General features: G+C 26.4%; 1 protein-coding gene across 1 annotated transcript; it reads right to left on the bottom strand.

The window, feature by feature from the left end:
* Positions 1-1789: 1789 nt before the first annotated feature.
* Positions 1790-17949, bottom strand: LOC134836398 (protein scalloped-like). The gene is made up of 9 exons (XM_063851623.1): positions 17525-17949; positions 11024-11163; positions 10820-10958; positions 4931-5061; positions 3946-4161; positions 3821-3877; positions 3531-3697; positions 3239-3473; positions 1790-3173 (listed from the first exon to the last, which is right to left on the bottom strand). Exons 1-9 carry the CDS (start codon positions 17538-17540, stop codon positions 3060-3062), a joined length of 1215 nt encoding a protein of 404 aa, XP_063707693.1. The 5' UTR covers positions 17541-17949; the 3' UTR covers positions 1790-3059.
* Positions 17950-18217: the final 268 nt, after the last annotated feature.

The following is an 18217-nucleotide window of genomic DNA, read 5'->3' as shown; positions in this document are numbered from 1 at the left end:
AGCACTTTCTATTTCCAATCCACAAAATCTACATTTTCTTCAGATGATAACGAAATTTTCCATGTACAGAAAACGCTAATGACTTAAGCATAAGCTTAAAAACTTATGTGACTTACACTTTAACTTAAGTTTTGTGTCAAAGGAATTGTTTGACTTAATTGACTTTGATTAAAACTACAGTTTAAGAAAAAGTTAAATTAAATTTGTTTGAAATTTTTTTAAGAAAAATTGTTTTTTTTAAACAGATAATTAGAAATCAAAATTAAATTGCAATGTTCATTTTCCTTATATTTTTCATCTATATGGATAATTGTTTTTTTTTAATGAAAATGCATTTTAGTTCAGGACAAATTTTCATCTTTATTTATATATCTTTCTTAATCAGTACTTTTTTCAACTAAGAGAGAGTGGCTGTTTATGTTTACACTACCTATAGTTAAAGTTAATCTTAATTTATATTATGATGTACTTTTGCTTCTTAATACATTTGATTTAAAGATTTGAACAAAAAATACTTTATCCTTAAAGTTGAAATTACATGCCATTTATTGTATTCTTTTTTTTATACTTAATAAAATAAAATCACTAAAAACTAATTGTAAAAAAATTATTACACTCTGATTACACATTCATAGTTCGACTAATGACAATAAAAATATACATTGCATTCGTTTTTTTGTTTGTTTTTTTATTTTATTAAAAACACAATAAACTATTTGACTAACATTGAAAGAGAACCTATAATAAAGAGATTTTATTTTTTTTTCTCGATACCAAAATAATATAATTTTTAAAGTGTTTCGAAAAGGTACATTCTGCTTTTTGCTTATATGAAAATTTGTTTATGTTTTTTTCTTATACATCTACACACTTATTTTATATTTATTGTATATCCTGTATTGTTGGGCTTACTTGTTAAATATGTAAATATTATGAAATGTATAATTATTGTAATAAAAAAAAGAACTTTCAATCAAATAACGGCTTTTTATTTCGAATTTATTTAAATTAAAACTAAAATATATAATTTTTCATTGACTAATTAAGAGATCAAACTGATTTTTGTATTTCTCATTTAAAAATAGTATTAAATTCTCTTTCAAAATCTTATTGTTAAATATTTATGTTATTTTAAATTAAAAACTGCTCTACATTGTAAGAGTTATCTCCGAGCCTGCCTTCTGAATCATACTACATAATTTTTTTAAAAGTGTTATCAATATGTAGTTTAATACATAAAACCATTAACGCATTGGTTGGACGGACTTAATAATTTTGAAAATAATTTATTTTAAGAAAGGACATTTAAAATGTTTAAAATATTAATTTTGACTGATTAGATATATGTTTTATAATTTATTTACTTATTAGCCGCATTCACACTTTGATTTAAAATATAGCACAAAACATGTTTCGTAAAAATATTTATAATTAGAATGTAATATCATGGCAATGATTTTATTTTTATTTGCAAATTAAGAGTAAGTCAATGAGAAAAAACATAAATGTTGGTCCCATTCTAAATTATAAGGAAGTACGATTTCAACTAAAATAGCAAATAAAGATCATTGTAAAAAAATCAAATCGAATTCAAAAATATGTTTTTATTATTTTATTTAATTTATTTATTTTTTTTTTTGAAGTGACAAATCGTCAAAGTGAAATTTATCATTTAAATTATATTTATGTTTTTTTTTTCAAATACATATACCTATGTATACGTTTTTATATTGTTTTTAAAATTAAATAAAAACTTTGCTTCTTAACTTATTTTTATTAAATATCATTGTTATAAAATGATATCAATTGGTGGTATCAATTTTTAGATCATAAAATAATTTATAAGATAAAAGCTACAATTATAAGCATATTAAAAGAAAATAATTTGAAGTATGGTGGCCGTCAACTCAAAGCAGTATTCTAAAGCACTCTTATGTTCAATATCTCCTACCTATTTGACAAAATAAGATCATGGTATAATGGCAACGAGTTTATAATTAATAATTTTTAATTGTGTATGAGCATGATTGAATTAGTGTTTTAAAAACATTGAAAAGTTTTGGTTTGAACAAGTTTTATATACGTACATGAAATTTATAGGCACTGATATTCTTTAATGAAGAAAGTCGTTTTCTTTCAAAAGCTGAAGAATACGTTTGATAGTGATAGTATTGTCAATGATAAACTCAGATAAATCGTATTAGGTAGTCCTCTGGGGTACTTTGTAGAATCTAATACAATATATTTATTGTTTATGTCGTTATTTTATACAGTGTAAAACACTTACAAGAATAGACTTTTACAGTTATCAGTTACATTTATGATGTTTCGTAAGGTATCTAATTTTGTCTCATTTTATATGTATGTATCTATTTATATTTCTGTACATATAATATAAATAGTTTTACGAAAGGGATTAACTTTTTTTATAATATATTTATATTTGATTTTATACATTTTTGATTGCATACGACTTAAATATAAGAATATTTACTTAACAAAAACCATAATGATTATTCAAAGTACATGCTACTCTGATTGTTGCTTTAGTACTTGCAGGACATCTTAAAGTGCCCAGCACATTTTTAGTCAACTGGTGCTTGATTATTTCCAGTTGAAGAATTACTTTCTCGTTTCACAAAACTAAAATTGAACTCAGAAATTATTTTTGTCTCAGTGTTATCTGCTTTTGTAATATCAGTTTTATCGGAAGAATTCGTTTTATTTTCTACTGCGACCATCTTAGAAGTTGTGGACTCCCTAATAATATCGCTTTTTTGATTTACAGTACAATTTACTTGTGATTCTCCTGAAGTACTACACATACTCAAAAGTGTATTTGTGGCTGCTGAAATATGTTGTTGGTACAAAGAAGTATAAGTATGAGGATGATATGGGTGAGTATATACAGGCGATGGAAGGATAGTAGAGGTGGTTCTTGTTGTTGTTTTGTTTTCATTTATATTATTATCAATACTTGTTTGATTATTGTTGTTGCTGTTGTTAAGATTTCCAGTAATATCATTGCTGCTTAAAAGTGGCGATGAAGAAACTTCTTGCTAATCTTGCACCAAACGATAAATATGATGTTGAGCTCCATGCTCTGAGGTAGACACCTCAAATACGAACGCAATGCATAATAATGTTTCTTGAGTTTCTTTATTAGAAATAACCTAGTATACGAAAATATAAATAAAAAATTCTTCAAATAATATTATTAATCAAAATATTTGTTTACCTGCAAAATGGTGAAATTTTCTAAAACACTATTCATCATATATTTTTCTGGCAAATGTTTCAATTTATTAATGAAGTTGATCATGTAGTCGCACATAGGAGATCGATTTATACGATAAACGAATCGGCCGTTTTCTAAATGTGAATACTCAGTTTCAACTTTCTCCACCACCTGTTTTCCGAAGGAGCAAACTTTGGTTGAACAGGATATTACAATGTTGTCGTTGCTCTCATAACTAAAAATTACGTTATTTAATAATGTATATGGCAGTGATTTACAAAATATCACTTACTGACTACTCACGCCATAAAAGGCACCGGTATCATTTTGTACATTCGTATTTAAATCCGCCCAAAATTTGACAAGGAAAAACGAATTTTGTGGTCCTTTCTCGTATAATTCCTTGAGTCCACCAGTTTTTTGCGGGAATTTATCATAAATTTCCTTCACATCTACCGGCTAAAATTAAAAATGAAAGAATTACATATTCATTAAGTACATGCAACAAAACTATAAACCGAAATTTCTATGAAAATGTTTCACATAGAAAATACATTAATTTTTTAAATGATAAAAAATTACCTCTAGTACTGCGTGAGTAGGCTGTTCTCCTATATGCACAAATAAATGTTTATGGTACTACAAAATTATAAAATTAATAAAACTAAACTTTATTTTAGAGATAAATATGTTTTTGTTATACATACCGCTTCCTCAACACGTAATTCCAAATATGCTGAAAATTCTACTAATCTAAATTTGTGCGTAGCTATGGATCGTCCTTCCCATGTGTGGGCTGCTGGAAGATTACTGTCACCTGGCACGATTGCACCACCTGCTTTACCAGGCCCATAGCAGCCGGGACCGAATGGCTTGATGTCTTGTGATGTACTTGGACCTGTTAGCCCAGGTTGCCAAAATTGCTAAAAAAAAAGATAAAAAAAACAAACAATTAAACAGTATAAGAATATATAGGGCTGCATGAATTTTATTAGCGAGCGTTATAGACAAATGCGAGCATTTTCGAAGCACACACAAAATGTTATGGTGATTCACCAGGCACGTTTGAATGCAATTTTATCAGTATCTGAAATTGGGAAATTCGGTTAAAAAATAGTAGGTACTTACCAAATTACAAGAATATGATTCAGTTTATTTCTATCTATTTTTTAGTAATTTATGTACTTAGTAATAAGAAAAAAATTTCAACAAAAAATTCATGATTTCAATGATGTTTTTTTTTATTTGTAATAAATAATACATTAAATGTAATTGATTAAAGTATGTATGATTAATTAGGTATGAATTAAAGTTACTTAGGAATTGGATTAAATTGCAGTAAGAATGAGTTACAAGGTAAACCACATTGTTTGGAACTTTTGTGTTAGACATATTGTATCAAAAGAAAGAAAACTTTTTATCTTGTTTGATGAATTTCATATATGACATCTAAAAATTGATTGCGAATAAAATAAACTACCTATTGTCAGATTATTGCTTACTGTGGAATAAGAGAAACAGGAAGGATTCGATAAGTGGTGGTGGTGTGAATACCCCTTTTGAGGTACTAATTGCGCACTTGGTATGCTCGATATTGTCTGTAACGCTTTAACATCTCCGATTGAGCGATCCTTTGTATATTTTTAATTATAATAAATTACAATCACTTTATATTATGCTGTAAGTACTTACCACTTTCATTTTCGCTTGTAGCTCACGTAACTTTCTTCTAGCTAGTACTTGAATATGAGAACTAACTTGTTTTCGCGTCCTTGTTTTTCCTGTTCGTATTTTGATATAACGGGCAATAAGCTCATTTCGTCCTGTAAAAAAACAAATTTTTTTCAAGGTAATTAAATGATTACAATTAAACTTAAAATCTTTTAGTTAATGATCTTTTTCATTGGACTTCTGTAACTGCTTAGGACTTATGACAAAATAATTAAAAATAAAATGTCAAATACATTTATGCAATTCAGAAATGAATGAAAAAGAACCTCTTTAACGATATCATATTTCTATTTACAAGTAATGTATCATTTGAAACGTATGTAAGATAATATTTTTTACTTTTTTGTAAATGAAAAAAATGTTAGTAAATGTTTTTCCTATCAATTTTAAAAAACATTAGTTTAACAATAACCACCCAGCTCACTTTTTCCAAAAATCCAAGAATTCAATAATGGAATAAGAATAATGGAATGGTCATTTAAGTATTTGAACCTTCAAAACATATGAAATATCAAAATTTTTTTGTTAAACTTTTATACTTTTTTTCTTGTTATACTTTGTTATAGTTGTGATACTTTGTAAATTTTAATAACTTAGACTAAATTTCATAGAAAAATAATTGAAAAATAGTTTTGGTAATATTTGGTAAATTTTAGGTTTTTAAATTTACGCATTTTAGTAGGATTAATATTTTTTTGATTAGCTTTTTATTGAGGTAAGGTTTTGTAATTGTTATATAAACAATTAAACTTTAAATTAAATATATGTTTTCAAAATGAAGAAGAAATCTGCAGGGCTCAAACTAAAGTTTTGTAAAAAGTCAAATTCAATTTGCTTTTGCAAAAAAAGTCAAGAAAAAGTCGAATTAAGCAAAATACAATATTGCTTTTCTAAAAGCAAAAGCAATTGTTTTTAAAAACTTTTGCTTAAGTCAAAGCAATAGCAATAAAGCAAAAGCAAAAGTCGAAAGCGGTTTAAGCCCTGGAAATCTGATTTCATATGGCATATGACACGTGATTAATATATAAAAACTAACATACCAAGATTTAAAAAATGTACTGTCACATAAATAAAATATACTTGTTGCCATAAATATTTTTTATATTCTGCTTTTTCGAAAAAGTCCTTGATATTTTGGTATTTTTATAAGCTGTCTTAACAAAGTATTAAATTTTTTTGCCGGGCACACATGTTTATCTAAGTTTTATTGTGTTGTGCAACAGTGTCACTGCTATTTTTATGCCAGTACAAAAATTACAGCAAAATCACATAAAACTTATTCGGGTTCGAATAAGAACTAGTACATTTGGTTCGAAAACGACATTTAGGCTTTAGGAAAATACATATATGTACTTTTATCTTGTTATCAATGCAACTATGTCAATAAAAACGCCTGCTTTGATACATTTCTGTAAATCCTATAGAAAGTATTTCTCATTTTCAGAATCTTTTGACGCAATAGTAGGCATAATATTTTATTAAGATATTCAACATATGGTTTTGAAGATCTTTGACAATCATAAAAGAGAACTTAGAATCCGTATTTGATATTCTGTTCTTATATTAATAAGCTCTCTTCCATTCTTCCTTGGTTAATTTATGTATTTTATCTAGTCTATTGTATAACATAATTTCTTATACTTTCTTCAACCATGAGGTCAAGCAAATAAGGTTTTGGAATGTATCTTGCTTTAATTTAATTTGAATATTAATAAAGAAATTGAATATTAATATTGTGATATTGTGAAAAATGCAAAAAAATAGAACAAATGTTTTCTTATTCAAATGTGTTTCTTTAAAATAAATTTTATTAGGTTGGTACTCTCAAATGTTTTTTTTTTTTATAAAATCATGCAATAAATAACATTATAGTTTATTTTTTTGCAGATAAACGCTCAAAACTTATTTTAAAATTGCTTTTTTTTACTTTTGTTTTATCATAATCGCACGATAGCACAGCAATCTATTTACATAACTTAAGGTTTTTAAAAAACTTATATCACAATATAATGATAACATGTTATACGAAGAAAATGATTACAAAAACGACAGGTATGTCAAGAATTATATGATGAAAGTATGTTTTTCTTTATCTCACATTTTTATTACTAAAGAATTTTTGCTGTAGGATAAACAATGAACATGCTCTTTATTTACATAACTGACATGAGCTAACAATTGTTTAAAGTTAAACGTGAATTACTTGTTATAAAATTCGAAGATTTATAGCTATAAAAATATAATTAAATTTTATATACATTTTTACACATAAGCGATGCTTTATTTTCAAACAAAATAATAATTTTTATCATTTTATATTGACATATTTTTTAAAATTGTATTTTGCACTAGTTTTACTTTTTTCAAATCAGTAGTCAAATAGAATAGGTACAAATCACATTAGACAGTATTGATGGTGCATATGTAAGCATACGAAACAACTTTATTTTAGAATGAAATGAATACCACCAGTCTAACAAATAATCAAACTAAATAAGGAATTTGTTCTTTGCATTGTTGTTGAAACCTAAGCTTCAACTATGTTTCCACACAAACAGTTTCTTATTACTATTTTGCCTGTTTCACATTGCTCATACATTTTTGTGTTTATGGGTAGTCGTGATAAAATAAAAATATACAATATTTTGCCTAATATTTTGATTTATTCCATCATTGGTTTAAATTAAGTAAAGGACAGTTAAAAAAGAGATAAATACTATATAGTGCTAATATAATACAGACAGACAAACAAATGGGATAATCACATACAGCTTTTATTTTAGGTCATTTTGTACATTTGTTTTGTTAAATATGATCATTTAATAAACAGACATCATGAAAACGCAAAAAATAAAATTATTATTTATTTTCTACAAGTGTTTGTTTCTGTACTACTTAAGATTTCATTTTATATGAGATGGCAAATGTTGATTCACCAACAATTCTGTATGACGAATACTTTTTATACTTATAAACGTTTTAAATTAACATTGTATTTGTAATTATTACTCAATTAAGTATAAAAGTTTTTTATAGTTCTTTTCTTGTTTACATCAATCAACGAAAATTGTTCAACTGAAAGATTTTAATTCAACATATCTCTTTTTTATTATCTTTTCTTTATTTGTACGTATGTTAGCTACTAATTTTTAATTTTTATGTTGTTAAAAACAATAATTTATTATGTTAACAATGACCTACTATGAGGAAGATTTGTCTCATTAATGATAGTTTCATAGTTTCAATTGTTGATTTTAATTGACATATGAACTTTATCACTTTTAATGCTGATAAATTAAGTCAAAAAATTATAAAAACAGATGATTTAAAAAAATATACATATGGGTAATTTCACGAAGAATTACGGAAAATCACAACTTTGCCAAATCAAAAATCTAAGATACCTATTTTCCCTCTAGAGCACAAAAAAATGAGAAAATTTTGTTCTAGCGAAACTCTCTGGCGGTTAATTTTCTGAGATTTTCTTCAGAAACCAATTTCACTGTACAGTAAAATGTATGAAAGACGGGACATTTTTGGCTTTCACGGAGTAATGGTTCATTTCCGACCATATGTTTCATGGAAAAAAATTATCTACTTGACATGGCAAACAATTCCAGTGAAAAAAAAATTGAAAAAGTTCGACCTATACCTATGAAAATTGAATGAATGTTGCGGCAAATGAATTGTTGCGTTAGAAAATCCAAAAAAGTGTATTTAAGGCCCCTTTTTTTGCCAATTTTGTTTCTGAAGAAAAACTGGTAAAACTAACCGCCATAGAGTTTCGCTAGAACAAAAGTTTCTTATTTTTTCATGCTTTAGATGGAAAATATCTTAGATTTTTGATTTGGTGAAGTTGTGATTTTCCGTGATTCCTCGTGAAATGACCCATATATAAAGGATATATGCATATATATAAATATATGATACATACATAATGAATGATTGGTTTAAATTTGACTTCAATTTTTCCTGAAGTTCAATGGGAAAACATTACGAATAAAAGAAAATTTTCTGATATCACATGTTGAGTGTAAAAGACAAAAAATAGAAATACCATATTTAATAAATATTTCTACTTGTTTTTAGTTGTTTGTCGACTTAAAATATTATAATTCTTGGTAGTATGAAGAGCAATAAGGACACTATGAGAGCGTCATTGTACGGAAAGTTTTTGGCATAGGAGCAACATTTAGCAATAAAATAAAATATCTAGACAGTGTGTTTTCAGAAATTCGTCTATGTTCGTAAGTATGTGTGTGACTCTTTCTAATAATAAAATAAAACACCGAAAGTTTGTGTAGCGTCTAACTGTATTGTTCTCATTGCTAGCCAGAAAAGTTTTATCATCGACAAAGGATGTATGTATAGCGTAGGTATAAATAATATGCGAGTGTAAAGTAGAACAAAAACAGAGGACGACGCGTATGAAAATAAAAGGCATTTTCATTCACAAAAGGGGATATATCTATGGGTAGAATATGGAGAAATATAAAACTATGCCAAGAATGTGCAATTAGTAAATGTTGTATAAGATGTATATACGCTTTATGCTTTTAATATCGCAATGTATGTTGCATGTAAAAGCGCCTTTGCTTGCTTATAATATGGCCGTAAGGCTGTTTTTCTTTGTTTCCAAGTGTTTATCGCAATCAAAGGGGGCGACTTCTTTATCTTGAATAAAAATACATTTCTGTTCGGTATTTTACCCCTTTGAAGGATCAACAAAGGGCAAGACCGTTTTATATTATTATGTATTTTGGGTGTCCCTGAAATAGAGACACATTTTTGCGTTGAAATTCAAGTATGAAGAAACATAAGAAAATTGTCAGCAACAATCTCACTGTAATATCAAAAACTCGAACATACTTGCAAGTGGTCAGTACAGGATACTAACAAATTCCATATAATTGTAATAATTCATTGCTTTTCAGTTGACAGAGAACTATTTAAATAAAAAGGTGTGTTGTGCACTAAAACATCAAAAGAAGCAAAGGGCTGTAAGTGTAATAAAATAAAATATTCTCATTTTAACAGACAAGAATAAAATGATATTAAAATACCAGAATACAATATCGACTGTATTTTTGTTTTCTCGAACCAAACTTTGGTTAAACATTATTCTAAATAGTAAAATATAAAGGAAAAAAATTATCACTTTGTCCATTTTAATATTTTTTGTCTTTTTCTTCTTATCATTTTCGAAAACTCTTACCAACTTTCACAAAGCTTAATTTTTATCTGTACTTCAAAGGAAAATCCAAGGATAAGAAATATGCGAGGTTTTATATTTGAATTTATATACAATTTTTTGTCTCTATTCTGATATACATACCACAATGTAAGTGTAAAAAAAATATTTAAGAAGTCCAAAAATTTCAAAATAACTGCAAGTTACTTGTTACTTCAGGTTACTATGTTACTTCAAAAATATATTTAAAAAAAAATATTGCTTCAATCCATAAAGTAAAATATATTTTTATGAAAAGACTTTATTTTGGCATTGCTAGACAATTGAAAAAATGAAATCATTTACTACTACAAAGAATGCATGTATTACCATTATCTATAAACTTTATCGGTCACCACTTAATTTATTGATATGTGTTTCCTGTCAAACAAATATGAATTCCATAAAGTATTTCATAGCATTATATTCCTAATATAATATTAGCAAATGTCTAAACAGAAACTAATTGATAATACATACATACTTCATTATAGTCGTATTTTTTGTTAATTTCAGTTTAATATTTTTTTAATTGCTTTAACATTTAGACAAAATTTTATTGGCATTGTTAAATATTGCCGCAAAACATACATAATTATTGAAATAAAGTCGTAACTTACCATACATTTTCCCCTCCTCTGATAATATAATTTTTCTTCTACCGCATGGTGGATATATGGCAAGTGCTTCTTGGAAGCTTTGTTCTATATCTGGACTCCAGACACCTTCAGCATCTGCTGAATTAAGGTCTTTTTCGTCCTGTGAAAATAGCAAATTAAAACAAAATTCGTTAAACGATAACAATCATAATTCAAGTTACTTACATCACTAACGTCACTCATATCACCCACATCTAAATGTTTAACATCTACATTGCCGGCATCGGCCGGAATCAACGTACCCGCTGATCCGGCCCCAACCGGTGTCCACCGCGAAGAAATGGTGCCGGTTCCTAGTCCACTATCTAGAATGAAAAATATATATGTTAATTAGGTATTTGCTTTATTTTTTTTTAATAAAATTTAAAAAAAAACGATGCCTAATTAATATCGCATTTTTGATTTGTTTTAAGAAAACCCGAATCACTAGTCAACCCTACCAATTATTTTTGTTGCATTTATTTTTTAAATTTGTATAATTTTTCACATGTATTCCCGAATCTATATTCTGTTTTTATGAAAAATAATAAAATAAAATTGTTGAACAATGCGCAACATGATTCTCTTGTAAATGGATGAAATTAACCCTATAACAGTCCTACGCCTCATCGTTTGTCTGTCAGTGTCTAGCTTTTAAAATACACCCATATTATGTATGTAGTAAGTAAGTTGTTCGAATTTTGAACACAGAGACGTCATAGCAAAACAATGATGATGATGTTGATGGGTAGGTAATTCGGTTGTATTTTATTACAATGAATTTGATGGACTACGTTTTCGTGCCTGTAAAAAATATTTTCGCTTTCACATAGAAAAAATATTGTAATGTGATACGATACGACGACACTTTTTTCGTTATATGTCGGTACGGCAGTCATTTTGGTATGATATAGAGTCCCGTTATTTTTTATTTTATTATTAATAAAATTATTATAATATAAATTCAATGAATGCTTCACATTTTTGAACCCATTCTTGCTGAGGGTTCAAGTAAAATGATAAAAAAAAATGATGAAACTTAATTGAAATTTGAAAAATTGTTTGCGCTCCCAAAAAACAGAAATATTTTTCCACATGATGTATTTTCAATTATTCGAATGCACTCTTTTAATGTTTTTGTTATTGGCTATAAAAACAGTTCATTCATCAAAATGTGACGATGGTATTACGTACATTAATTTACTTACGCGTACCTAGATTAGATAGGCAGACCGTTGATGTACTACTAGTGAACAGGTTAGTAACTGGCTCTAAAACACGGTGGTTAGATAAAACAAATTATGCACAACAAAATGCACAGTGCACAGTTAAAAAAAGAAAAAATTACTGCGATGAAAACAATATATACATAGTTTCATATCCACAATGTGAGAAAAAAGAGAATCCGTTTACTAAATGTGTTTTTTACGGTTGAACAACTAGAAGTTTTTTTTAAATTTTCGCATTCGATATTTTCGTCTAATGTTGGTTTCCAAGAAATCAGGATATCAGGAAAAGAAAAAAAATAAATATGGGTTATTGAACTTATTGTTTTGATTTCCATTTTTTTTATTACAAATGGTTCATCACTAGAAAATTGACTTCTTTTAAAATTATAGTGCTAAATTTTAAAGCTATAGTAAAAAAACAAAGAAACTACCTTTACTACACGTATGGATGCATAGTAAAACAGGTTTTACAACTTTTTATATTTCAATACTTCTTTTCAACTAAATATGAAACTATACCCTAGTATCCATATATGAAACATGCTGTAATATTTTTCTTGAAATATTAGTGTATTAGAACTTTTCCTTTACTAATTAATTCGCCTTAAAGAAAGTAAACAAATTTCAATAAGCTTCTTCATTTACATATCTGATTTAACTACAAAACATGTACAAATCACATTTGATAAATGCGAATCAGGTAAATAATTTATGTTTTTGGTTTTTATATTCAATAGATATGTTATTGTGTCAGTGCATTGCGTTATATAACACTTCAACAGAGAAAAACATAAAAAAGAAAATTATTTTTACAAATTTTACGCAGAGTCATGTATAATAACGTTTTGGTATAAACTTTAGCTAATCATTGATATTCACCCCTTTGAAGCTACATCGAAATACATTTAAAAAAATATTCGAGAATGCATCAAATGCAATTCTCTTTAAAGTATAAAACTCATATATTTTTTATCAGATAAAAATGAAAACACACGTGTGTTTGTTTGGTATTGATATTAGTATTGAGTGGATTTCGATTGTATATGTATTTGAAGTAATTTTAAGAATTTCCTATGCATTTATTCATAACAAAATTTGGATAGTTGATATTCATTTGCTATGATGCATAAAACATTACATAATGTTCATACTCGCACAACGTATTTACTTTAGGGAACACACAATGGAAATTTTACGTTAAATACGTTGAAAAACTACAACAGCTGTTCAATAGTATTATTATACCTAGCGTTTTCGACGATATAGATTGTTTACGTTTTCCGTTTAAAAACTAAAAACGTAATTCAAGGGGAAAACTATTACAGTTTTTTTGTTAGTTTAATACATAGACATATAAGACTGTAGTTTACTCATATTTTCTATTTAAGAATTTATCTACAAAATGTGAAGTTAATTCACAATTTTATAAACATTCTAACCAGTACATAAGCAAAAGCAGAAAAAATTGTAATTTTACAATACTGAAATTGATCCGAAAAAAAGAAAAACACGAAGTTCGATGACCCTTCTTTGAAAAATTCTTTTAAAAAGCTTTTTATACATTTTCAGATTTTTAAGTCAGATAAATTTTCTTTTAGTAAAATGTCAAAAGTTATTTCTTAAAAAAAGGTTTAAAGGTGTGCAATAAGCATGTTTGTGTCTATTTCAGTAAATTACCATTGGAAATGAAAGTTAATGAATTGGTTTTTATCTTCTTTAAATATGAGGCCGTAACTTACTTCTTAATTTTTTTCATTCAACCATTTTTAATGTTTTGAACTAAATTTGCATATTCATTCGTCGTTAAATCTTGAAAAAAACGAGTTAGATGTTGTATAGAAACTCTACTGAACACTTGCTTTAGAAGCGAAATTAGCTTAACTTTGAATAAATATTTTTTTTATTTTGATTTCGAAGAAATTATCATGACCAGCATGTCAAAATTTACTGTTATTCACTGCTACCCATACACATGTTTTGTAGGTATTTATGTTTAAATATACTTCTTGGAAAATAAAATGATCTCTTAGACGTTCGAATACAAGGTTTATTATATGTATGATATATATAAAAATATAAACCATGTAACTTTATTTTTATACGTTATCTTGTTGTATTAATTATTTTTTTTTGTAATTTTTTATTTTTGTTTATTCATAACTTCATAACTTTTAGGCAATTAAAAGGAAAATTTTGTTGTTATTAATTTTTATATCCTGTGATCTGTAAAGCTTTCATATTAGTAGTCCAGATGTGAGTTTAGTTTCATATTCATTATTATGTGTTATAAGTTGCTAGCGTTCACATTATGAATGCTCACGTGCATTTTTATTGCCTTCTGTCTGGATACACACGAACCAAACAGATATATTTTGAAAAAATAGGGTAAAATCTAACATGTCCTTTCCGTTTATATATATTATACCTATTTATGCAAGCGGGACTAATGTTTTATATAGCATACGTTCAACAGAAAAACACCCCCTAAGTATATAGAAAAATAATAATATCGGGGTTGGAATTTAAAGAATTTTATACATTTTGCATATTTTAATACGTCATTCCATTGAATATTATTAAAGCATAGGACATGCGACTTCTGCAGTATTTATGTGTGACAGTTGTAGTGAAAAATAGTTTCGTGCATGTGTGTAAAGCTATACGTTTTATTAATAATGATAAAGAATACTAATAATAAAAAAATTATTTGGTTCATAAATGTTAAAATTTTTCTAGTTATTATACTATATGTTATAATAAACCTTCACAAATAAGCGAATTATTTGTGCGGTCCATCAGTGCATTAAAATTTAATTAAAAAAGCTTGAGGAATGTATACTTTTTATTTTTCAAAGAATTTTCTATAAATTTTCTTACTTTTAACATATTTTTTGTAGGATATTTGAGCGTTACTTATACTAAAAAAATTGAAATTAAGCCTTTCAGACTTAGTTTGTTCTTGTATTTTACGAACTTAATCTTTTTACATATAAAAATCAAAACAATCAAAAAATAAAGTGTTTTATAAAAAATAAGAATAATAATGTATAACAATGGTGCATTCAAACATGATTCATCAAATATGATGGTGTGTGTGTAACTCTCTTAAAAAAAGAATGAAAAAAACAGAAACGAACAAAATCTTTTCAAAAGTAAAAATCAAAATGATTTGAACCAATCCTATTTATACCACTGTTTGTTTCTCTTCTCCTTTTCGTTTTATTTTGTTTCAAACGAAGAAAATGTAATACAGTGAAAATTCTATCATAGGGCAATTCTGTTTCTCTTCTCCTTTTCGTCTAAAATATGATAATTTGTTTTATTTTTTCAAACGAAGAAAATGTAATATTAAATTTTATTTGTTCATGTCTCTTGATTCGAAGCTTGATTTCTTAGTCTACCTCTGTTATATATAGCGAAGATACGTTAAAAAAAGTTGTTCCACATCTTAAACGTACACACTACATAACTTGCTCTAACCTTTTTCTAATTCTATTCAATATTAAACCTGTTTATTTTATTCTGTATAGTTTATGTTTGTCACTACACCGCATCAGTCATGTAGACGAATACTTATAAAATAAAGATAGTAATACATAGATATGTATATATGTAATATTACTTTTATGAAAAGAGTCAAGTTTAAAAGTTGCAACAACAACCATTATTTTATTATTCTTATATTTTTTAGCTGTTAAATGAAAAACTGTTGACTAAAATAAAACTTACTTAGGTTTATCTGATGCATCTCAGACGTATGTGTACAAATAAGAAAAAAAGAAGCTTATGTATAAGTACAAACTAAAATAAAAGTGAAAAACACAAGTTTTTATTGTCTAATCACTTTAAAGGCTGTTTTTATTTAAAATTGGTAAAAAATAGTCTTTGATAGGTAGAGTTGAAGGGTTAGAGATATTTTTTATGTACTTTATATGTGAATAACTCTATCAATCTTTGATTTCGTAAAAAATAAAACTTTATAAAAGTAATTCTTAGTGGTTCTTAGTAAAAAAAAATATGCAAATGTCAAATAACACTTAAATCAAGTGTATGATGACTCATTGTCAAATAAGTATAGGAAACAAAAAAGGAAATATTCAACGTTTAGTGTGAATATATATTTAAAGATACTTTGAAAATGCTTTCTATGTGTATTTTTTTTGCTATATGATGAAAACTTACTATGTACTGGTTTTTAATTGGTTCTGATTGAATGATTTATTCACGGTACGACTCAATTATATTTTATTTTTTATTGTTTATCTTTCTAACCGAATTTTGAAGCATAAAATACAAAGATCAAATCCTTGCTGTACCTATATGAAATAATTATATGTTTACTATTATTGTATGTATAGATGTACAAATTTATTTCAAAGAAGTATAAAAAATAAAGAAATGAAAAAAGAAATCCATTTAAAACTGGTTTTCGCCTTTCTCTTGTTATTGTACTTATAAATAAATGCACTTTTGTTCTATCTACACATACATTATTATGTACATTGTACATATGTCTCAATGTTATGCGAAGAGTAAAAGACTACCCATTTAATACTACTAGGTATAAAAAAACACGAAAATCAGAAATTATAATTTTCAAAAGTTTCAAATGCATAAAATATGTATTTGAAAAAGAGAAGAATAACTACAAAGTTGTTTCTGATGTTCCACAATAGACAATGTGTATGATAAAAATTTGACTGATAATAAAATCGATTGAAATTTCTAGGCCAAAACTAGAGATAAGAATGCCTTGGATATTTACAGCAATTTTTAGTATCTTTTGTACAAAATTCCATAACTGATACAGACGTAATTAAATACATATAAAATTAAATAAATTTAATTCCTTAGAATAGAACGAAATTTAGCTTTAATTAAATTAATAAGTATCCTTCGAAATATGTTCTTTACAAAAAAAAAAGTAAATCTATGTAATAGCTAGGTTTTAATGATATAAATGAATTTTAGCTAATCAGATAGTAATCACAAATAATTATTTACAGATTTGTCAAATATCTTGTTTTGTTTAAGTTAAGTTCATTTAAATAACTTTACGTGATCTTTCGGTAATCAAACAAAACGTTCTTACTTATAAACGTGTTACATTTTCCTTTTTAAATGTCTATTGTCTAACAAACAAAAAATACAAAATCATGCATCATTTTTCTGATAAAAAATATTCGTACATCTACACATTTACTAACAGTGAATTTCGATGTACATGTATAGCAATGACTCACGATCAAGTTTTAGATTTTATTATCCATGAAGAAAATAGACTGGTTATAGGCGACAGTAGATATAGAAACTTAAATAAGCTGTTTTTAAAGTTTGATTATTTATTTATTTAAAAGAAGTCAATTATAATTGGCAAATTTATTCTAGATGTTTTTTGTCTAGTCCCTCTTAGTCATTATTCGATTGATATAAAATAAAATAATAAATCGATTCATACCTCCTGTAATTAGCATTTAATCCGTTATTAATAATTGTATAGTCAACTACACCATTTACTTGGATCCAAACACTTTAACAAAGCAAAATTTGCAACTCGTGTATTATATTTATTTACGTATTTATTCAAACTGAATCGTTTAATGATTTTAGAACAAACTTAAGAATTTTTCGTCAAAGTATCGTAACAAAAACGCGTATGTTTTGTTTCTTAAATAAGAAATTACGAAAATTCTATTCACGTAGCTCTATTCTTTCTACTTGATATATAGCTTTTTTTTAGTTAAGAACTTCAGCTTAACACGTCAACAATATTAATGTAGTGAAATACACAATTTTCATTTGAAGTTACATATGTTTAATATTGTACGCTCAACAATTTTTGTATGTTTCTTAGATTTTTTTATTCCTTTTTTTCTTCAATGTTGTCACCTTGTCACTGAAATATTGATGAAAAAAGAATTGTGAACTGATTCATACATGCGTTATACTCAATTTATGCAACAGGTTTTTCTTTTTTTTACAGTGAATTGTGAATGATTTTTATATATTTTTTTGGATTATTTTCCAATATTATATTTAAGAAAATTGCTCTGATTCATCATTATATTTTTAAAAAAAATGTAAAACACAAATGTTACGTAATGTATATGTATTTTATGTACATTAGATTTTATGCTGTTTAATGTGAACA

The sequence above is a fragment of the Culicoides brevitarsis genome, unplaced genomic scaffold, assembly GCF_036172545.1.
Source record: "Culicoides brevitarsis isolate CSIRO-B50_1 unplaced genomic scaffold, AGI_CSIRO_Cbre_v1 contig_20, whole genome shotgun sequence".
NCBI lineage: Eukaryota > Metazoa > Arthropoda > Insecta > Diptera > Ceratopogonidae > Culicoides > Culicoides brevitarsis.
Note: the sequence above shows the minus strand (reverse complement) of the source record. Positions and strands in the feature narration are given on the sequence as shown.

Excerpts from the sequence above, each read along its gene's own strand:
- LOC134836398 (XM_063851623.1), bottom strand. Across the intron at positions 5,062-10,819 it reads AGAGGAGGGGAAAATGTATG|GACGAAATGAGCTTATTGCC; the intron begins GTAAGTTACGAC and ends GTTTTTTTACAG. Across the intron at positions 4,162-4,930 it reads TACAAGCGAAAATGAAAGTG|CAATTTTGGCAACCTGGGCT; the intron begins GTAAGTACTTAC and ends CTTTTTTTTTAG.